The following is a 25,000-nucleotide window of genomic DNA, read 5'->3' on the forward strand; positions in this document are numbered from 1 at the left end:
TAAAAAAAATTTGGAACCTTCTTAGACCAACCTAAAAATTGGTTACAATGAAGAAGGGTGATCTTATAATTATAAAAAGAAACAAGCTTTCTAACAGTAGATATATAAGGTGTATTCACAATTGTATGTATAGTAAGCATTTTAATAATGTATGGGATATGGCTCCAACCTCTTTATCCGAGCATACACAAGGCATGATGTTCATAAAGGAGACCGGTGTATCGGTTTTCATCAGAAGGATAATGTATCAATTTGCACCAGGGAGAAAAATATCCTGTGTGGACATGTGAAATATATAAATATATAAATATATATATATAAATAAAACTGGAGGGAAGGGGTGGATTACACTATAATGAAGCTAATAAAATCCCAGTTCTGTCAGCTTGGGAGTCTTGGTCCCAAATCTTTTATTTTATTTCACTTCAAGTTTTATCAAGGCCAAGAACAGATATTGTCAAAATGAAAAGCCATACCATGATAAATCATGTTGTTTTGAAATGAGTCTAACCAACAAGGAGGCTTCTCAAAGGGTTTGCTTTAACCAGAATCTAAGGGGATAACGTTTCAAGCAAGCCTAATTCCTATTGTATTGAGGGCCCCAAGTTAAACAAAGGACGTTATAGATTTTAGAAAAGTTTGATTAGGTGCTTTTGAGTCTTTTACGTTTCCTTAAAGAAACACAGCAGGGCACCTTACAACACAGTAGATGCAGGCAATGGGAAAAATCTCAGTAATCCCTTGCCCGGATCCTCTAATCTTATTTTCATGCAGAACTAACCTTAATGTGATAGCTATCAAATGTTGGGTGATTATTCCCCCAAATACATAAGCAAACACATTGTACCGGTAAAGTCACCACAATGATTTTCAGTTAAAATATACTTTGTTTGGAACGGCTTATGCAGACATGTGGTGCTGCATTGCTTTAAAATCAATCACAGCATTCCCAGTCATGCATATTGACATGTCTAATGTCTAGCCAAGCTTTTATTTCAACTGTAAGCAACATGAAAAGGACAAATAACCAACATCTGCAACAACACTTGAGTGGTTTTTTTTTTCCAAATCTGGATGAGTAAATTCAGGAGGCTCTCTGCATGAAAGATGTAAGAAAGAACAGTACTTTACCAGCTTAGCAGCAAATGACACATCTTTTCCATACCTGAAACTTTTGCCTATTTTTTGGCTCTCTGAAACGCGACCTAATTAATAAGTTAGAATTGTTCTAAAGTATAAATCCTATAGTAAAGCACATTTGATTTTCAAAGTGTTGATAGTTATCCCAAACCTGCCTTCTATCTGATTCCATTTCTTTCTGTAATACAGATGGGAAGGCCTATAAATGTGCTTCTTAAACAAATCTATGTTCTATTACAAGAGAAAGACTGCAATTATATCCCACTAAAAAGTAATGCACAGTGTTAACATCGGCATGTTACCAAACAGACTCTGATTGATACTTAAACTGGAGGAGCTAGTCCAGGCAGTCACCAGGAATCAACATTGACTTGAAGCACCCAAAAGAGAAAAAAGTAAGTAGATGAAGCAATGGGCCTGTACCTAGAAAATGCAGATTCAAGTTTCATTCTTATTAAAAAGTCACTATGTGAGTCGATTGAACTGGGATGAAGACTAACAGAAGGAGATCCAACTCAAAACAAGGAGAAAATTTTTGACCAAGAGAGCTCAGTCTGCTTTCTGGAGTCATGGGTGCTCTTTTACTAGAAGTTTTCAAGAAAAGAGTCAATAGCCACTTGCTGGAATCATATGAGGATTCCTGGCCTGGCCTGACAATTGGATTAGAAGGACCTCCAAGGTTCCTTCCAATCTTTTGTGCCTATAACTCTCCTGCTATTTCTCCTCTCAGGATTTATAACATCAATATAGGGTCACTCAGCCATCCTCTATTCTCATTTATTTTACATTAACAGGGATAGTGCTGTCTAAGTCCATTCAATAGTGCAGTCTTTTACAAGCCCACTCAGAAATGTACCACACCTAGTTCAACCACATGGTTTTACCCAGCCATATAGGTATGAAAGAGTATTATTATGGGTATAAAAACTAAGCATAAATATATGGGAGTCCTGAATATTTTTATTTTTTTAAAATACCAATTTAACTAATAGAATATTTTTTGTAATACTTTACTCTATAGCCATACAATATATTGTCCAACTTTTTAAACAATGAAGGAAGCAATATACTATATATCTGCAGATCTTGCTTATCATGCTACATTTGTAGCTATAGAAGCAGTTAAATCTATGAACTGGGACATTATGTTTATTTTTAACTAACATCCATACCGTGCAGCTTCAATGACTCTCCAACTAATTTTATCCACAGTCAAACTTGATTTTGAAGGAAACAAATATTTAACTCATAATATCATGTGTAACACAAATCACTACATAGTAGAAAGAGGGCCAGTTTGTTGACGTGGTTAAGAACCCACTTCTATATATTAAAGAGCATATAACTGAACCTAATAAAGAAATGCTACTTTATACAGTTCACATTTCCTCAAAAATATCTGCATTTAAAAATCACAGCCATTTGATAGCAGGGAGTTCTCTATTCCCTAGTTCTGAAATATGCTTCTTATAGCAAATTTAATAGAGGGCATTTTTTAAAACAATGCTACGCTTACAATAACAAAATGGCAAAACATGTGTTCTGAGTAAGTTGACAGCACATTTTATTTACTTTTAGATTAATTTTTAATTTGCTTCAATATTTTCCTGTACTCATTTTTCATATAATATGTGGCATAATTTCACAGTACATGCTTTTTATTTAGAACCATCAGCAAACTAATTTGAAAACACATATGTTGGAACATTGTTGTCTTTCACTTCAGCTCACAAAAGCTTATGCCTTTTTACAAAATTTGTGAGTTGGAAAAGCGGTAGCAGACTCCCAATTATTTTTTTTTATTTTCTATTTGTTACAATTGTCAAACTGAATATGTTTGATATAGTCAGCAATGCTGAATTATTTGTATGCTTACTCCATTCATATTTAAAATGAAATTTTAATTAGGTTCACTATACAAAAATCTGAAGCCATGCTGGGAAAAGAGGAAATGTCAGAAGCACAGCAAAGTACATTCCAGAAGAAAATGGAGTTAAGTTTTCCTCATCTTATTACCTTTATAAATAGTCTTGGTATATATAAAAATAAATAATTGTTTTTGTCTACCTTGAAGTAAAGTTAAAGTCCTAAAGGAAGTATATTCTGCTTACTCCAGAATAAGGCTATAAAAGTCAACAGGAATCACTCCAAACTGGTATAGTATGTGCACTTTCAGCTATTAAGCAAATAAAGGAAGATAACTGTGAACTCATGATATTTTTCCCATACTGCACATCTGTACCACAATTTCAGACCACCACTGTGTAGGAAAAGTTAGTTGAAATTTATGTCTGTAGCATAAAGACTATGCATCACTGGACACTTATCAAGACTACCCCTCATTGCAGAATTGTCCTTGAGATGGAATAACATTAATGACACTTTTTATGTCCATGTTTTACAGTCAGCCAGTCCAACCTCAGAATGATTTGAAATAACATATATGGTACTCTTCTGAACCCATAGATTAGAAGGAAAAAAATCATATGTCTGCAGATTTCCTTCCCTCCCCAACTCTCTCCATAAAGTCTGATTTGTATAAGAACTGAAAATATTCATAAGGACTAAAAAACAGTATGCTGTCGGTTGCATGGAGATGGTCTTACTTCTTTTTATTCATTCCTAATACAGTAGCCTGAAAAATATACATTTACAGCCAAATCTGTCCTTATTATAAATCAAACACACAATCACATTTGTGATTGTGATACCTCTATATTGGGGCATATAAGCATGTCAAAAGCAATATTATACCTAAATAAACACTAGACTCAATGTTACTTATTGTATTGCCTCACTTAAAAGTTTCAAACCACTGATTTTCTACATGCCCAGAGAGAAGAGCATTTTAGTTTTTTCATAACTTTTATTTTGGTTTTATTTTAAGAAAAGCCATGGGCTTTCCAAACCAGTTTGAGACTAGGACATGAGAGAATATTTGGGACTTCCAGACACACGGACACATCTTTTGTAATGGGAGCTTTTCTTCCACTGCATGAGGAAGGTGGGAAGAATCCCAATTTGCACCCAACCTGTGTGGGTATAAACCTCAACATTAATCTAATCTACACATTTTATAACACGTCAGGCAAGAATTAAAAATGAATGTCTCATAGAGTCCTAGAATAGTCACTGTATAAAAGAATACAATCTTTCAGAATGGAAAAATCCATTCTTTTTCTCTTTCTGATTTTTGACATCCTATCTAATTTTTTAAAGCCTTTATTTCAATAATGTTATTAAATGGAGTGTTAGATAAAATTGTTAGGGTACATATCTGATGCAGCTCATTCAACCTATATGATTCATTACTTATAACAATTCTCATTTTAACCCTATTTCCTCAGGTGGGTTGAAATTTAACAGAGCTGCCAGCTCTAACAAGAAACTAAAGGATTGTTATTTAGTGAGAAACTCTTACTGGACTGAATTCAACCATAAACTAATCAGTAAGGGATCAGTTTTCTACTGATTACAGTTTTCTAACAGATTACAAATGAGGATAAACTGGTTCTCAATTTCTGCCCTTTCAGCTTTTAAAGGAATTAATCTGAATAAAACAGCAAGAAATTGGGCTTCAGAAATAAATAATAGGGGAGGTTACTATTATAAATTAATGTTATTAATTTATCACCAAATGAGAAAGACCCAATTTGGCTTGGTAGAATGTAAATGATTTTTTAAGTCACTTGTTTGCAAGATGGGTGTGTTATAACTTGATAAGTAAATACCGTAACTAAAATTTTAACCTTAAAAGAAGCAAGTTATTTTGCTTGATTTTTCTGGATTAGTACAGAGCTGTCATAAACATTGTACAAAGCAAATCCCATTAAGGTCAATACTGCTTAATCCCAGGAAGTTGAATGATTCCAACAAACAGAAAAGTATAATTAGGCATGTTTCTTCTGCAATGCATTCTTGTGATTAAAATGTTTAACTTTCTCCTTCAAAATTTACAGTGTTGTAATAATGGCAGTCTTAACTCCAGCACAGAACAAGCCAGGTGAGGGATGAGACGGCATGGCAAGCAATGCTGCCCAAAAGGACCTCCAAATCAGATTCACACTAGGGGAGTGGAAAGCCATGAGGATACTCTGGAATTTCATTTCTAAAAATAGGATGACCTGCCTATACATGAATAGGTCAACAATCTTTGGACAGAGTGAGGAGGAAAGTGTAGTAGCAGCTAGTAACGTATCAAAACTTACTGAAAGCAAATATTTTTTTTCTTTTAATACTGATTTAATCAGATAAATGAAAAATCAAAAATGAAATAGTATATATGTCTATATACATATTTAGTAACTTTTGTGGCAAGTCTAACTCCTCAAAGAAAACAAAAAGTTTATTCATGTAGACACAGTTGTGTTATTTCAAATGTCTTTGCAAACTCAAGAATATGTCCAGTTTTTATATTTGAATGCAAAGCAGGACACCCATTTCATTAGAAGAAACTGAAAAATGTACTTTTATCTCACACTAAGTTAAACTTGGACAAAAACAGGCATTTAAATAAAAGCATAATGTTTTGCCAATGAAATGAAATAAAATCTTGAGGTAGAGCCAGTCCTAACAAATCAATTTTACAACATAAATGGTAAAATGTATCCAATTATTTTATTAAAATAATAATGGAGGCTGACCTAGATAAGGTTACAACACAGAAAACATTGCAAACAATACCTTGAGGAACATATTCAGAAAAGTAATTCTTCAGTTCAGAAGAAAAGCACTGGCCCCATTTCACTCATAACCTAAAGCAAGATCATAGATTGAAACAAGATACTGAAATCTGAGCATATGCTTCAAAATGCCTTTAATGTACTCTAAGGTATGAACAACACACACAGTCAAGTAACTAAATGTTTTATAACAGCATTCCCCCAACTTTAATTTTAGAACTGTTGTTTTGTATTGTATTTTGGCTTTGCTAGTAGCGTATATATATATATTTATATATTTATTAAATATATAAATCATGCCTATTAAATCATGCCTATTTGGTCAAACAATTGTGTTAAGTCTAGTAAACAACACATTTCAATATTTAGGTTGAGTGCATTGTTTGAACTTGGCCACGATCTATTATCACTTGGATTAGATAATTATTTTTGATCTAGGATTTATAACATGATTAATAGGATATATCCCACTATAAAATTTAAATTACAAACAACTTGAGAATCTAAAGTGATTCTTGGTATTAAGTGTATTTATTTTATTTATTACAAAGTTCTATTGAATGTCCTACTCCAACTTAATCTAGATTCTAGGTGCTTTCCTAATAAAAAAAAAGTCAGAACAGTAAAAAATCAGAAGATACATGACTAGAAATATCACATAAAACAATAAAAATAAAGCTTACAAAGGCTCACCCTTTTACCCTGCCCGAAGGTTTGAGAGAACAGCCAAACTTTCACTACCTTTGGAAACATCAAACATATATTTTCATCAAGAGTTCCTTTGTTTAGACCTCCTATTTAGAAATCCTATCTAGATAATCTTAATTAATTATCTTGAGGACATTACATTCCATCTCTAACTTGGAACATCAGACACAAAATATACCATGCATCTGTGCAGAACTCTGGTAGCAGAGCATTCCACATCCTGTGGAAATCTCTATATGCAGTCCAACAAGAAATTTGGCCAGTACATACAGATGCTGTGAGAAAGGCTATGTTAGATGGACTGCATCAGGGCAGAGCTGTTCTGCCCCAAGCAAATGGCCTGAGGATGCTCTGATAAAATAATTTCCAGGCACAGCTTCAACAATCAGTCCTTTCCAGACTTCAATTGCTCTCACTAAAGGAAACTTTCTGCTGATTTATTTAGTATAAGGAAAAATGTGCTGCATCTTTGGCTGTTGTCCACCTATATGACTAATTGATTTGGCTTAAGTGTTGTGTATTTGAAATTCAGGACAAATTAAAAATAGGACTATTTCTCTGGGATTAGGTTACAGATATCAACTTTGCTGTTTGGCACTCTTTGGAATTCTCATATCAATATAAATAAGTGTGGCCACCACAAAGTGTACTGGGATATTTACTGCTTGTAAACAAGATGTGCTTCTAATCATGCAAGTCTTACCCTTCTCCTCCAGATTTTCTAATTATGCTCCCATTTCTATAATTTAAAAAGCTTATCACTTTTTTAAAAAATAGTTAATAAATAAAATTCCTGTGAAGTTTAAGTCAGGCAGATTTTCAGCATAGAAGAATGACAATTTTAATAAACTGTTATTATATAGCACTGTTTGTAGTTCTCTCTACATATGTACGCATACACAGGACATTCACTGTCGCAGTGAAGTAAAGGGATTGCACAGTCACAAGTATGTGGAGACAGCTTGGACTGCCATTCAAACCAGCTACTATGTCCTGGAAAAGATACAGCTGTTTACCAATCTTAACAGAAGCACTTCTTTCATATAATAATAATAATAATAATAATAATAATAATAATAATAATAATAATAATAATAATAATAATAATAATGATGATGATGATGATGATGATGATGATAAACTTCTTTCAGATGTTTTGCAGAAACCTAGTAAATAGCAAGAGTATTTTTTATTTTTTTATTTTAATTTCATTTATATCCCGCCCTTCTCCGAAGACTCAGGGCGGCTTACAAGCTTAGCAGTAGTAGTACAGTAGTAGTAGAGTAGTAGTACAGCTCCCAACACAATTATAAATAGATACATTGAAAATTATACTACTTTAACAAGGCATTAAGCAAACAAGTACTTTCTGACCTGGATCTTTAGTTCTTTTTTAAATTATTCTTTCTATTATTCTCTCTTTTGGCAGAGAGCAGAGACAGATATTACTTTGTAAATGACATTAAGTCTCTTAGAGGTTTCAGTTATACTTTCTGTTTATTTCAATTAACTAAGAAGTACAATCCAAGGAGACTTGGATTGATACTGGAGAGCACACATGTCCTCATGGTTTGGATTCATCGTCTGGACCAGTGTTTTTCAAATTTGGCAACTTTTAATATGTGTTGAGTTCAGCTCCAGGGATTCCTCAGCCACCATGTTAAGAAGTCCACATATCTTTAAGTTGGTAGGTTTGAAAACACAGGTCTAGAACCTAGGCATGAAATGCATATAAGTTGTTTCTTCTCTTCTTCCTATTATTAGAAAGAAGAGACATGGACCTCCATGCCACCTAGTTAAGATACCAGAACAAATTAAAATTAAGATTATGGTTCAATTATATCTAAGAGGTTTCTTTACATATGTTTGCTAGGAAACTATCTCTACTAAAATCAATAAACACAGTAGTGATTAGGCTATTCATTGGAGTATCTGTTAGGTACCATCTGCTTCAGAGAAAATGATATTTATGAGAAAACAAATACACTGAAAAACATTGGATGTTTTTTAAACATCTCATACAAATCAGAAATGCATGGATTGCAGGTTTTAGTTTTTACAACATAGTTTTTCTTAATTTCAGGAATTAGCAACAAAAAAAGAGAGAGAAACAGGCAAGAATTTGGTCATACAAAAACATAAAATCCTCTAAAATGGAAGGTCTAATATACTACTCCAACTATTTTTTAAGTAGCTTTGGTCCAAGAAGTACTTAAAGAATAATATGGAACCAAATGTTTACTTTGAGTAGGGCTCAAGAGCTCTTTTCACTTGTCAATTTGAAACAGGAAAGTTCACACTTGAATTCAATCCTAAACCTTGACAGTTATTTGGCTAGCATAAACTCAGCCTTTGTAATGTTTTTCCTTAATGAGATAAACCCTGAACATTTAAGAGCCATAGGCTCATTTCACGGTTGCAGTATGACAGATGGAGAGAGTAAACGAAAAGACAGAGCTTAAGCTTCTGCTGTATTTAAGATGGAGGAAGCTGATCCACTACATCTCACAATGTTATCTTTATTGTTTTAATGCATTTATGATGGAAAAGAATCTGAAATATGCCAATAAAGAGCAACAGGCAGGGATATCAGTACCTGCTCACCAGGGCATATTGTGATTTATGGAATGTAGCTGCCAATATAATTAACATTCATTGGCTTCTGAATAATTCAAGCTATGATGAACATGGTTGGTGTTCTTTTAACCGTTTATTAATTTATGTGGTTCTTAGAAAAAAACATGAAACATATTTTTTTCTTTCTAATATGTTGCCAGCTTTCCTGCAAGGAATTCACAACAACTTTTACCCTATTAAGGCCCCAAATATGCTATTGATTTCTATTAATTTTCTGGTAATGATCTGATTGTGTATTGTGGAACAGCCTTTCTATGAAGATCAGTCTGACTTCCTTTTTGCTAATATTTTGTCAGCTACTAAAGATCAATCTGTTTCAGAGAACCTTGCCCTCATTTTATTTGAAATTGTCATCTTTTTTTATTTTCTATTCTTGCAGTGGACATGCTTTTATTCTTGAATAAGGGCTTGTTTTATACAGTTTTTTTCTACGTGAGTCACTAAGAGTTATTCTCTCTTGTGGTGGCACAGAAAGTATGTTTACTAAGTGAATGAATACATGATTTTGGTGATAATATTAGAAAAGCTTTGATGTAGTGTACATCACCCACTAACCTACAATCACAAGTTATCTATCCCTGATGTAAACCAGATCACTGGCATTATCATCCATATCACAAATAACAGAACTAAAGTTTCAAATAGAGTGATTCAGCTATGAAGCTTCCATACAGGTAAGATCCCTGCATTGTATCAATTGTATATTCAGAATTGGATCAAGATTAATGTTAATGGCTGGGTAGCAAGAGATTTCAGCACAAGTACACACCTAAGCAGGGTTGCCCATTACTACTCTTATATGAAATAAAATTCTCATTAAGCATCTTTTAGTCAAATGATAATATTCAGGACATCATAATTAAAAATATAAAATATCACCTCTCACTAGTCCATATATTCTATAACTAACAAAAGTGAGCAACATCTCAGGAGATGTTTTTCAACTGAATCTGGGACCTTGTTCATTCAAAACATTGGCTGGCCAACCTGTGATCAATGCTCTCTCATATAATTGCACACCTATCTATTGTGCAGAACAGAAGCTTGCCTTCATATATTAAATACAGTGATGCCTATGGGCATTGTCAAACTCTGAAATCAGCACAGCTAATAGTTCTGCCATTTGAGAGTCCCACTCAGAAAGTGTAAAATATTCTAAAAATAGCAAAAGGATATTGAGATATATCTGTCTCATAATTCAAGTATACCTTCTAAGCAAGCGTTAGAAGCACATTTTGCTTTAGAGCTTGTTCACTTTTGTAAGCCTACAGAGATTTCAAAAGGTTTCTTTAATGCATATTGTTTAATAAACTTGTCATAGTTTTGTTTTGATAGGGACAGGATTTTTTGTTAGTTCATTTGCTTATTTTTACTTAGATCCAAGTAACATAAATAAAGCAACATTTTTACTGTTCTTTCTAAAATGAAAGGGTAAATTTTAGGCACAGTTGGTTATTTGTTATGTTGTTATGCATTCCATTAAATATATTTAACAGATTAATGTTTTCCTACTTGAGAGTTAGCACAATAAATACAATTCAAGAAAATGACTCATCACTAAACTTTTTTTCATGATATGGAATATATAATTTATTATCATTATCGAGTAAAGTCAGATCTGCTTCAAAAGAGGCTAATTTTCTTTAAGTAACAGATGCATTTACAGGAAAAATGTACTAAATAGTTTTCACTTAACATAAAAAACATTTACAAAAGAACATAAAATGAGTGTTGTAATTTACAGATATAGATTGTATTAATATAGATTAAAAAATTCCCAATGATTCTTAATAGTAAACAACACAGATTAAATCATTATTTGGCATCAAATTTTGAATCTGACATAATATTAACTTAGATGCATACCCTACATTTTAACTAATAACTTTTCAATTGGCCTACAACTAATTGCTCTTCTGCCTTTAAAAATATGTAAGAAAACCGGGCTACTGATGAATATGATCACCTGGCTGGACAGGATCTCTCATGTTTCACCTATTTTGAGACAGCTGCAGTGGCTGCCAATCCATTTCCAAGGCCAATGTAAAGTGCTGTTCTTAGTCTTTAAGCAGCATAGTGTGATTATATCTCACGCAAAATGTCCTATTCTAATTGTGTGAATTTATGTGAACCATCCAGGATTAATGTATTAGCGTGATATAAAATTTTTTATAATTAAATAGTAACCTTTAGCGAACTCAGGTGATGCTATTAGGTAGGCCCAGTACACTCAAACATTTCATGACATTTTAGTAATCCTAACCCTTAAACTTGAGATTTCATATAAGAATTTTGAAACTGGCTTTAAGAGATCTTGAAATTATTTTAAGACATATTTAAGACATATGAAGACCTTTGCAAAAAGTGTCGATCTCTTCTTCCTGCTTTTGTTATTTACTTATTATTCTTGTGTTTGTGGGTTTATCAATCAGGATTTGATATGTCATCATCTGGTACCAAATCTGTTCCATTTGAATTTGTTAGCCTTTCAAACTTGTTTGCTAAAATAGCATACAAATAACTTCCTTCTCTGAATAAATTATATACTTATCTAGTGACCTCTGTATCTTCCTGTATATGACACTTTTCACTGTAAAAGACAGCAATCTACTTGGATATATTTATTAATACAGACTTCTACCTAGATTTCCGTAAGGGACATGGGGAAACAGAAAGATCAACAATTTCCTCAACTGAGAACAAGAGGCTATTGATAGCCAAAGATTACCAGTGAATTCATGTCATTGTCTTGAAAGGAACAACACTTAAATTAGATAAAACCTCAGCCCTCTTCAGGCATTCTGTATTAATGGGCTCTAAGTCAAATATTCCTTAAATTTGACTCAAATAACCCCTTCTTCTATAAACATGTACATGTTCAAAATAAAAACAAAAGACCCTGGTTCACTAAAAAATTCACTTGTACAAACAGTTACATTGAAAGTGTAAATATCCATGAGAGAAAGATATTATTTGTATGGCATTGCCAATGGAGTTGGTTTACCTGGAATACTAAGTACAGTGGACATATAATTGCCAAGCTGGATGAAATCTAATCTAACCTTATGCAAAGGCAGGAAATCCACATCAGTGGTGACAGGGGGGGCTACCCAGATTCCACTTAAAAGCCTCTATTGAAGGAAAATCACAACCAGTCAGACAGCATTAGAAAACATACACATTCAGATAGCTAATACTATCGGGAATGTCTTCCTAAATTTAGTCAAAATCCCTATTTCTTTAATCTACTGAATTACTCCTAATTGATGGTACAAGAAAAAACAAATTTGCATGCTTATCACACCTTCATCAAATTTACTAAACTAACTATCCTGTCATATCTTATTGTTTGTCCAAACTTAAGGTACAAACTGTTTCAACCTTTGAAACCTACTCACAATATTTTCCACAACATTAAGTATTTTGCAATTTTATTCACCAGCCATTCATCTGTTCAAAATAGTAACCCTTTACAAACCAGGCTGACCATTAAAAGTTAATTTGACAGTTGCTTACAATAATATCAAGTTTCTATGAACAACAAATACCTGAGCTATTATATTTTTTGTTAGGCCTAGCAGGGACACAATCACATTTGACTGGCATCTGCTATGCTCTGATGTACAAAAATAAAGTAAAATAATTCACCTTCAAACTGAATTATAAAAATGTAACTGAATGGCTTATTACAAATATCCTCATCTAAGAGAACATAAGTATACTAACATTTTGATTAAAGAGATTCAGCTTTGGGTAAACTATATGATTTTGATACACTTTCATTTCTAGTTCTAAAGCAGGGATCCCCAACGACCAGGCAGTGGATCAGCACCAATCCGTGGGTCACCAGGAACCAGGCCGTGCATGCAAGTGAAGCCCCATCCATGCACACATGGGATCCAGGCAGCACATGAAACCATGTCCCCTCGCCAGTATGGTGGCCAAAACATTGGGGGCTGCTATTCTAAAGCATCTAAAATTGACCTTTTATCCTGTAATACTAATTATTAGTATGACTATCAGAACTATGGAAATAGCTTCAAATACATTCATTCATGCTCCATAGCTAAATATTCATTTAAACACTATGTAGCCACATCTCTCACCAAAAAAGAATCTGGCTGGCATATTTATTAAAACCAAATGAACAAATAAATCAATCATAAAATTGAGATTTAAAAGTGCTATAGTGCACACACACTAAGATAAAAAATATTCCACTTCAAATTACTGAGCCAAAAACAACCAATGACAAGAAGCAATGGTCTGGGTTAATCAAGTTCCCAACTCCTTTGGGAATATCCAAATATCCTCATCTTGGAGAAAATCAGTATGCTAATATCTTCATTAAAGAGATTCAGATTGAAGGACATCAGGCTTGAGGTTACCTGGATCTCTCCATGTCATTTCCTTCCCCCCCCCAAAAAAAAAAACCCAACCATGATTATTCTTATGATTATTTCATAATAACAATTGAAGTATGAATTCTAATTTTGTAATATAATTGGAAAAAAGTTATCTACAATGCCCTAAGTACTATTTATTATTTTTAGCAAGCTTTTCTATTGTTTGAAATGCAGATGTATACTTAGGGCTGTGCATGCTTTGAAAATTATTCAGATATACTTTAAACCTCATAAAATAACAGCATTTCTGCTATTTATTAAAGCAGTAAGATATGCAGATGATACCTCTCTAATAGCAGAAAGTTAAGAAGAAATAAGAGCCTCTTGTTGCGGGTGAAGAAGGAGAGTGCAAAAGTTAGGTTGAAACTTAACATTAAGAAAACCAAGATCATGCCATCTGGCCCTCTCAATTCCTGGCAAATAGATGGGAAGAAATGGAGGTAGTGACAGATTTTATTTTCCTGGGCTCCAAGATCACTGCAGATGGGTACCGTAGCCAAGAAATTAAAAGACGCTTGCTCCTGGGGAGGAAAGCCATGGCAAATCTAGATAGCACACTAAAAAGCAGAGACATCACCCTGTCAACAAAAGTGCGTATAGTCAAGGCTATGGTCTTCCCAGTTGCAATGTATGGCAGTGAAAGTTGGACCATAAGAAAAGCTGAGCGCCAAAGAGTTGAGTCCTTTGAACTATGGTGCTGGAGAAGATTTCTGCGAGTCCCTTGGACTGCAAGGCAATCAAACCAGTCAGTCCTAGAGGAGATCAACCCTGACTGCTCTTTAGAAGGCCAGATCCTTAAGTTGAAATACAAATACTTTGGCCACCTAATGAGAAGGAAGGACTTACTGGATGCTGGGAAAGATTGAGGGCAAGAGAAGAAGGGGACGACAGAGAATGAGATGGCTGGATGGAGTCAATGAAGCAGTAGCCGTGAGCTTAAATGGACTCCAGAAGATGGTAGAGGACAGGAAGGCCTGGAGTAATGTTGTCCATGGGGTTGCGACTTCGCAGCTAACAACAACAACAACAACATTAAAGCAATCCAACAATTTTTAAGATAACTTTCTGGGGAAAAACTTACTTAAATGAATATAGTCTTTAAAACAGTGATATCTTTTTTCAGGCCTGAATGGAACCAGAAAACCAGCCTCCTTAATAAATAATAGAAAGATATCAGATTTATGCAAGAACTCAAATACTTATTTAAATTATTTTTGAAACAGGCATAGATCTAGAGTACTTGTTGCATTTTATTTGGGGAGGGGGGGGAGAGCCAGAATAATATTCTATATCAAATGCTCTGATTAAGCAAGCAAGTGAAACTAAATAAATAAAAATATTAAATCTGAAAATATTTGGGGATTATATCTATGTTGAGAACATTGTAATTAGCAATGAAGAGCCTTCTCAAAGGCCTTGCAATCAAAACAAGGTATGGACAATATTTCAACACGTTTCTTGAGGACAGTACTGATCTTTACATCCATGTATCCTCATGTTTGTGTAACACAGCAGCTAACACACATCATTTGTTTGATATTTGTGCCACATGTTCTGGTTTATTCTGGATTTATTTATTTTAATATATATACCTCATATTATAGAAAAGTTATTTACAAAATTGTTTATGGAAACTGAAAATAATAAAACACTACTGAATCAATAAAAAGAATAAAGGCTCTACATTACTATATGCTCATCAATTTTTAATTTTACCAACCTCTGCATCCTAGAATTATGTATTTAACATTGATTACTGAAGACCACTTTTCTTATACATCTGCATGCTTGTGGGAATGGCATACTAACATGAACAAAAACTGAAGTTCTTTCCATAAGCAAATTCATTGCTTGCATAAGCACATTAAGACAGCTGAGTCTTATAATAATTCCAAAACAGGGGGAAATGATAGTGAAGACATCCATAAAAAAAATTCAAATATTTGACTACAAATGCACTCATCTATGATAATTATGGGTGGCCTATGGTAGGAAAAGTGATGTTTTAATGCAAAAGCATCCAGACATAATCATGATAATGGTGGAAAAATGACAAAACATGCCTCATGACATCATAATGTCAGATACAAGTACATAAATGTTAGGATTAGCATAAGGACACCATAACATACATAATTTCAGTTAAGGTGGATTTGATTTAACGATTTAAATCACTAGTAAAAAGGCTTGATTTAAATCAACTTGATTTAAATCATAATTTTTAAAGAGCAACTGTCACCTCTGTCCCGCAGCGGCTTCTCCTCTGACCCGCTGTTGACTCACCGACAGTCCCATTCACTTTAATGGGACGGCTGGTGATGCAGCAGTAACACAACAAGGTGAGTATAATGACTCAAGGCATGGCACATTGCTCCAATTGTTCCCCAAATGCTCCCGTGTATCTGGCAAATCCCAAAGCAAGTAACAACAACAACACCACCACACACACACACACATACACCCCTTCAGCAGCCTTTGGATGAAAGTAGTTTCAGAAGTTTTTCACTCTCTCAGGCAGGAAAAGTGTGTATATGGAACAAGCAGTCCTCTTTCAGATTTCGACTCACACACAGTTGCTAGATTAGAACAATAATTTACTCAAGGCCAAGTAGATAACAAAGAAAGGAACATACATCAAAATCTAAGGAGTCTGTGGGAATACAAGCTTGCTTGAGAAGTTTAAGAAGAGAAGCCAAAATTCAATCTGAGGTTTGGAGAACCAAATCAAGTTTGTCAGCCAGTCCAATGGTCAGAGTTTCAGGGTTTACAAGTAGAAATCACAACACAGAACAGGAAATCAGAGTTGTTTCCAACATCAGCAACAGCACACAAACCTTCAATAATTCAGTGTTTGTTCCTCACAAATGCCCCTCCCCCCAACGTCTCCTTAAGTCTCAGTCATCCGGTGTGCCTTGTGGAGAGGGGTGGGGCACTCTCCTCCCGATTAGTCCAGCCTGCCTGCGCTGTTCCCACCTTCTCTCCACTTTCCGTGCTCAAGGATCAAGAGGGGATGTCCCTTACTCATCGCCTAAGCTATGTCTCTCATGTTCATCCTGGCCCTGTTCCTCCCTGTCTTCAAGCTGTCCCAATCCTGAAAGGCCCTGACCTACCTTGACCTGCCTTGACCTGCTCCTCCCCATATTCCTCCAAAGCCAACGATGCCTCCTCCTCAATCTCTGTCGGCTCTACTTCCAGCTCACCTTTCCCGTCGGGGGCATGACACTATCCCCCCACAGGGCCCCCTCCCTGGGACCATGTGGACTGGGACGTTGCGGGAACCAGGCATGAAAGTCGTGGACCAGACGAGGGGCATGGACATCGGCAGCTTTGACCCAGGTGAAGTAAAAAATAAACGAAAATAAAGTCAACTATGAAAGATTGTCAGCAATCTTTCAGAGTGACAGATTATTTGAGCCTTTTAAAAAATAGCCAAAAAGCTTAATCCAACCTATCTAAATATTTATAAACATATTTATTACTTTGTATATTCCTATTCATATACAAAGTAAGTGATTTCTGAAAGATTTATTTTGGAAGTTTGAGAGTGCTGTTAAATTGGGTCCTATCTTTGGAAATCACACAGAATTTCTATTATTTCAGTAGAGACTTCCTCTTAGCCAACAGGCTAACAAATATAAACAGATATTTTCTGATTATCTTAATGATTGACTATTGTAATGTGATATACATGGGACTACCTTTAAATTAACTAGAGAATGAGAGAAACTAAAATATTAACATCATTATACTACTGAGTAGTCGGACAGGCTATAAAACTCTGGAATTTTTCAAAGCCTCATTAATAAACAATTTATTTCCAAGTTATTGTTGATTTTAATTTGAGTATTCTATATTTGTTTGCCTTTGAATAAAGTAGAGCTAAGCATCCATGACTCTCTAGATTTTGTAGAACAGAAACTCCCATCATTCCTTCTTAATGATCCTGTTTTCCTCATTTCTCCCATAATCTATTTAATATTAACATTCTGATATCTTTCTCTGAAGTCTGTGCTTTTTTGAGCTGAAACAAGTACTCAGAGCTTAAGTGCTCTTTTCAGTAGTACCGGTAGCACCCCATTTTCTGGCACACCATGTTCCAAGCAGTTTCTTTATATGATCACATGACAGTTTTTTAAATTTATATTAGTTTCAAAACATTTTATAATTTTTATCATTTAAAGATGATATAGGGCAGGGGTCTTCAAACTCAGCCCTTCTATGACTCATGGACTTCAAGTCCCAGAATTCCTCAGCCAGCGTGTCTAGCTGAGGAATTCTGGGAGTTGAAGTCCATGAGTCATAAAAGGGCCGGGTTTGAAGACCCCTGATATAGGGGATCTTCCTTCCCTTACACATACATATATATGTACACACACAAATATATATATGCATTACAGTTATGAATTATAAAATCATCTGTTATGGGTGAATAATTCCAAAATGGCAATGTATATAAAATAGAGACGCATATATCTCGCTTAACATTATCCTGTAGCATAGCACACCCAACTATAGCCCCTAGCTAAAGCAAACAGATGAAAGAATTTGCTTTTCCCAGTGTAACTGGGGATGTCAACTGTCCAATCAATATAAATGAATCCAGTCATACATGAGGCTGAGCTGAAAATCTGCCCCATTGCAGTAAAATTCCAAGTCCAAACATGTGGTTGTAATAGTAGTTCTATTTCACTTTAATGAAAACAAGCAAAAGCACATATTTCTCTTCCAGTCTATCTAAGTGCATGTTCATATATTACAAGTATCAGTTCTTTGCAAATTATTCAACCAGTGGAAAAGGAGCTACATGAATCATTCATTTATTATTAACCACATCATTACACACAGGGCTGTCCTGTCTCTCAACCAAATCCAGTTAGCCAACGCAGTTTATGCTCTCATAAATGAACACTGTCTGCAAGAGCAGGATGAAACAATTCTGGGATACCAACGTCAAAAAACAGGGATGGAAAATACTGTCATCTAACCAATAAAGGTGGAAACATATTTGTAAGCGATAGCTTTAAACATTTTAATAATTATTCTTCCATTGAAAAAACAAGGAATAGTGAATAGTGCATTAACTATATATAATACAATGTCCATGATCTTCCCAGCTAACTTTTATACAAGTGATCCTTCCATTGACAATATCAGTAAAATATTCAAACCCTACACAATTTCAGGAAAGGAAGTATTCTCAAATATTGAACTTCAACTCCGTTTCTCTTACACAGCAGAAATCCAAACATAATGGCACTAAGGAGCAACTAATTATTAATAGACATTACTTCCACTTTTCATTTTTATCCAGCACACACAAAGCACTGTATGAGCCCTGTTTTCCATTTTTCTTTTTGAAGAAAATTGTGCTGTTCCTAAGATTAACAAATTTACTGCAGCATGAGATTTCAAAATAGTACTACCATGACCCTTTGAGAAGGCCAACTTTTAAAATTCCCCCCAAAATACAATGTAATTCTACAATAAGGGCATTTTCAAGAAGACAGAAACTGATACCTCTGCAAATTTCCTACAGCCTTAAAACAAAATTGTTACATCATATATTCATTCATAAAAGCAAACATCTGGATGCTTTTATGACCTGAAACTATCACATTAAACTTAATAATTTGGCTAATATCAGTGTTCTAGTTATTGCTTTTGCCTTACATCTTTAAAAAGAATGATAATATTTTACTCACTTTCAATGAATCAAAGCAGGCGATTACGCGTCCATTTTCAACTTGGCAGCTTTTTGATGGATGTGCAAATTTACATTCCGTATCTGGTCGTGAGCAAGTCCCTCTTTGGAACTCTCGACATACTTCCAGTGTTAGCCATTTTGTGTCCCGGATTGGTGTGACACTTACAGCCATGTTTAGATTTTACAGGTAGTTAAAATTGTCAATGAAATGAACAAATTAAAAAAGGCCAAACTGATAAGACTGGAAATGATGAAAAATGTCACCTCCAAAATATTTCCCCAGTTCCCGAGCCCAATGGTAAAAGATGTAAAATTGTGTTGTTGCGACAGCAAGGAAGAGATATTCCCTCTAGAAAGTCACAGCATGAAACTGTCAATCAAAAGGGGAGGGGGGAGTTAAACTTAGAGAAATGCTAGGATCAAAGGTAAGAGGAGCATTTAAAAGTGTGCCTTCCAACTAGCCTTGTGCTCTCAGTAACCCATTCTGAATGCCAAATTGGAGCCCCAAACGCAAGCAGCAAAAAAAGTGGCAGACCCTCGGACACAGAATTTTTCAAGCTGCTCTCAGGAAAAGTTGTCTCCACACACAGCTGAATCTGCAATAATTATTCGTTCTTAATTTTTGGTGTGGTGCAATTGGTAATGATTAGTTTGGCACAGACAGATGCAGCAGTTTAGAGCAACAAATCAAGAAACCGGTGTGGATCTTTTTTCCTCTCCTCTTGGATTTTTCCCCCCCTTTCTTTTCCTGGCAGAAGACTGCTCACTTTTCCAGCAAACTTTTATTTCTGTAAGATTAACTAAAGCAGCCTAGGGCAATGCCTGATGCTTAGAGGGGAGGGGTGGCTGGGCGAGAGGTGAGGGTGGATGTGGTGTCGTCGCAGTCTAGCTGGCAGCAAGCAAGGCAAAAGCAGAGACTGCTCTAGAAGCGATTCCAAGCAGCAGAGACGTCAGGAAAGGCACTTCTTAGTACCAACCTGTAGAAAAAACAGATAGGTTAAAATTTACCAAGTAGCATTTCACTGATGTCTCACAGCATAATCACGTTGCCATGTGCTCCTTCAGTCTACTACTTTACAGAATGATACTCTTTTCCGTTTCCAACAAAATACTTACAGTATAGCATATTGCAGCCAGCCATCACAGATTTATTAAAAAGGGGCCGTTTTCCCCCTCTGAAACAAGGCATGATAGAGAGATAACCAATCACAGATAGGGTTGCAGCAATAATCTGGGCAGAAAGCCAATAATGTAGGCTGTCTTATGAAAGGTCGCGCCTGTCAGACATTCATTACTATGCTGTAAGCAGAGAAAATGTCCATCGGATGCTACTTATTCGCTTGCAAGAGGATGACCATGTGCGGGCTTTGAATTTACCCAACATGCAGTTAGAGGATTAAACCATGTTAGTTTTTAAATAGCTTCCAACTAGAGTCCAAGTTCTTATAGCATCCAGAGAGAGAGCGAAGGGAATGGAAAGAAAGATCAGGGTGAAAGGGGAGCAAGCTTCATCCTAGCAGCTCCGTTTTAGATTGTTTTCCCCCTGCTTTGCATCGAGCAAGCTCGGCAGGCACAGAGCACGCCTACTGTATCTGACAGATGAATATAAAAGGAAGAGGGGAGTTCAGAAATGGTACAGTCTCCTGACCTATCCCATTCACTTCCTTCAAATGTTCAAGTCCTGCCTCTTTCTTCCAGAGAAGGCAACACTTTTTTCAAGTGCTAAAGAACTAGTCACTTCAGTAAGCAGAGGCGCTGACAGCAGCACCAAGGCAGGTTAGCTGGAAACAAATAAAAAACACCTTCCCCACCACACTAGGGAAAAGCCCGGCTTTAGCAAGAGGAGGTGGCCACAGGAAACCTGGCAACGCAGCGACAAGCCTGTATCTGAGACTAAAATAACCTTATACTTGAAGCTGGCAATCTACTTTGAACCACAGGAGAGGATTTCAGATCATTTTCAGCAGCAGCAGCAGCAAATGCCAGCAAAGCTTCCTAATTTGCAGCACAACCCGTAGCTTTGCTCTTGTTGGCTTAAAATGGCTTCTATTTAGGGAACAGTTCACTGTGCATTTTTCTAACAGGGCACTGTTTGCCCAGCAGGGAGGGAAGAAATGCAGAAAAAGTTGATGATTGTTATTATTATACAGAATGACCAAGAGTTGTGATATTTCTTGGCCCTTGGGGGAAAGAACAGCTATTGTAATTTTTATAAACCCAATTAATTTGAAGGGCATCCAGAACATTTGTATAGTTGTTTTTTTTGTTTAGTTAACTGGAGAAGCACTGTTCCTCCTGCATTGTCACATTAGGCACTGATACTGTGCCTAATCAATCCTCAGGATTCATTGTCCCTGTCAATAAATTCTTTACCTATTCTTTATATCAAAACATATAAAACTTCAGAAAAGAGTGGTACTTTTATATAGGCAGCCCGATGCATGAAAATGCTTTTCTAATTCCCTATTCAAACTTCAAAAAGTTTTGTGTTTTTTTTTGCTGGCTGTCAATTTTTTTTAAAAAAAAAAGACCAGCAAATGCAGAACTGAAGCCCATGTTAAATACTGTCATCTCTTTCTTACGACAACCAATGGTGAACTAATAGTTTTGGCCCTGCTCCTTTCCTTCTGCTGCATTTTTAAAAGTGAACATAAACTGATAATATGAACACCACTATTGTACAATTCTTTCCTATGTTTCTGTCTGTGCTTATTTATCAGGAATTGACAATATTTTTGCACAGCAAGGGCACACTTTTTTTAAAAGTGCTATCTTTAGATTCTATGCACATGGTGACAGCTGGGGTGGATCGAAATGTGCTACAATCATTAAGGGCCACTCGCAATGTTTATTTTTTTTAGAAAAAAGAACTTTTATTATTTTTATAAATAACTCAAGGTAGCAAACATATGTAATACACGTTCCGCCTTTTTCCCCCAAAACAACAACCCTGTGAGGTGAGTTTGGTAGAGAGTGTGACTGGCCCAAAGTTACCCAGCCAGTTTTCAAGCCTAAGGTCACAGTCTCCTGCTTTCTTGTCTAGTGTCTTAACCATTTAGTTTAAATGTTCTTTAGAAGAATTAAGTACCATTTAGTTTAAATGGTTCTTTGGAAAAATTAAGTTCGCTTCCTTTTGATCAGTTTCACTACTAACTGATGAGAGATACAAGTTAACAGGCTGACAATTTCTGACTATTCATTAGAAAGTCTGCTGCTGTTAAGCTCATTGTGTTTATCCTCCAGATAACACTGATCTGGATGTTACAGGACTGTCTACCAGCTTTTCCAGAAATTAATCCTCCAACTAGAAATTGTTTATGATTTTCCAGGGGAGGTTTGCCTCTAAAAAGTCAATTTAATCTGGAACATGGTGTACAGTAATGACCAGAGTTATGTGGTCCAGATGCTCCATTCTGGTGTTTTGGGAAACAACAGATTTTATTCATCCTCACCATAAAATGTGTAATATGTTACTTGCAAAAAAAAAAGAGAGAAAGAGAAAGAGAGAATTTTGTTCAAAAAGTCCCTCTATATTTTAATACAGCTATAATGGCTTTAGATATTATCAATCAATTACTGAGCTTCCTCAACATTTAAAAAAGTGTATAATACTAGTCCAATGTTTCATACTGATTTTCTCTCCAACACAAGAAAAAGAAAAAAAATAGCATGTATCTGTAACATTTTGGCATACAATTTAAAGACAATTACCGTCTGCCTATGAACACCAGGAATCTGAATACAGTAAAATTTCATTTGCTCTCTAAACAATAAAATGTATTAATATAAATGTTAAATAATAAAAATTATTTGAACAAAATAAGTGGAATTTACCTATGTTAAAACTTAATAAACAAAGGTTCTAAAATAAGTATTTTATCTACTCTAAAACAAAACTGAGCATCCAAATTCCTGCACAATACCCATAAACAGAACTATCCTTCTTTCCACCTGTCCCTGACCTGCAATTTTATTTATTTATTTATATTTATTTTAAGACATTAAATTGTTTAACTGGAACTTTTTTCTATATGAAATCAAGATAGAATATAGTTTAACTTTGTAATTCTGAACACAGCAAGAACCAATATATCTATGATTTTTATAATCACAATAAAATTCCCCTCTCCCAATTTTTGCAGCTTTCTATCTCTAAGATAAGATTTATTTATCACATTAGTAGAAAATACTTTCTGGATTTGGGTGAACTTTAGTCATTTTGCAACAAATCCATGCAGTTGTTTCATTTGTTTATTTTCATTTGCCAATCTTAACTGAAAAACAGCAATGAGCACTAAGCTGCACAACTGTATTTTCATTGTTGCCCTTGTGATTCCCTACCCCCATTCCAAATCTGCCTGGACAAAGTCTGAAAACTCTTGAACTGCAAATATTTAACTGTCATTACTCAGAAATAAGTTCAAGGTTCTATCATCAGGATGTCCACTCCTTCTGATACGACTATATCTTTAGTGATATACACCATGTATATCATTAATGTATTCTAATTCTACTTAAAGAGATTTAATAGGATAACAGCATATTCATTCCCAATTTTGCCTACACCTGCACTAATCAATTCTCCAAGTGCTAAAATGTTTTGATTATGTCCATACTTTCTATTAACAGAATTATGCCTCTCATTTAAACGGCACTACTTCTTGTTGCAAGTAATAAGAGATTAATTAACTTGAGAGAAGGTAACCAGTACAGCAGATATCAAAAGAGAATCATTAGAAGAAGGCATGAAATTATACTAGATATATCTCACAAAGCAAATTTGACAAAGTCATGGTGACTTTTTTTATTGGTGAACATTCATTACTGTCGGATGTGAAAATCTGAAAGTATCAAAAAATAACACTATATTGTTTTATTAAATATTTGATACTTTTCAGTGTCCTACATCACAATGTAAGATCTAATCAATGGTACACAATCATACTTTCCTCCCAGTTTTACCTAACAATGTAATTTAAGATGCTTCTTGAACCATAATAACAATGAATCAAGCTAATAACTTTGTTGACTATTAATTTGTACAAAAATTGTAATGGTCTCTGATCTATGACTGTTGGTCTGGTCTTTCTATCAAAAGCAGTAAATTATTATTGTGCTCAATAAAACTCTCTAACAAATTTAAAAATCTATATAACTTTATATCAATGAATTTGGAACCAATTTACAATAAAACATCCCTCATTTATCCTATTTATCTATAAGCATTTATATTTATATTTTTAATACTCTCAAAGCTTAGCAAGAGATAGCGCAGCTGACTTTTCTGAAGGGGTATTTATTTAGTTTTTTAAAAAATCAGAAGTTATCAAGCTACAAAACAGAGCATCATCTCATACTACTTAATTTGAGGCAATACCTTTAGGTAACACAAAAATTCTATGTGAAATTACAAAGCATTCTGGAGAACCTATGCACTTTCTGGTTTATGGATATTTTATAACTGTACCAGTGAGACATCCATTTAATAAACAGGCCAGTTCCCTCATGCTCTCTAAACCCCAAATGAGTTTGTAGCTCAAAAATGACTACCTACCCCTGATTTACATATTATTAAGGATGGGTTAGAAATGCTTGTCACAAGCCTATATTAAAACTCCATTACAGAATGTCACAGGATGCAATATAAAATGGACAGGCTCAGCTAGCAAAAAAATAAATATAAAAGCAATATGTCACAGACCTTCTACAGCACAAAATGTAAA

The 25,000-nt window shown here is 34.9% G+C and overlaps 1 protein-coding gene across 12 annotated transcripts in view; it reads right to left on the bottom strand.

The window, feature by feature from the left end:
- The window catches only part of MBNL1 (muscleblind like splicing regulator 1), a 173,515-nt gene that overhangs the window by 126,104 nt on the left and 22,411 nt on the right, over positions 1-25,000 (bottom strand). For 10 of the 12 annotated variants that reach the window (XM_083364673.1, XM_083364668.1, XM_083364672.1 and 7 more), the window contains one exon: positions 19,276-20,254. The exons of the other annotated variants lie outside the window; for them this stretch is intronic. In XM_083364673.1, coding sequence (XP_083220799.1) covers positions 19,276-19,449 — 174 coding nt within the window. In that variant the 5' untranslated portion in view covers positions 19,450-20,254. The remainder of the gene's footprint in view (positions 1-19,275; positions 20,255-25,000) is intronic. 12 annotated transcript variants of the gene reach the window in all.

Source organism: Vipera ursinii (assembly GCF_947247035.1).
Source record: "Vipera ursinii genome assembly, chromosome: 5".
NCBI lineage: Eukaryota > Metazoa > Chordata > Lepidosauria > Squamata > Viperidae > Vipera > Vipera ursinii.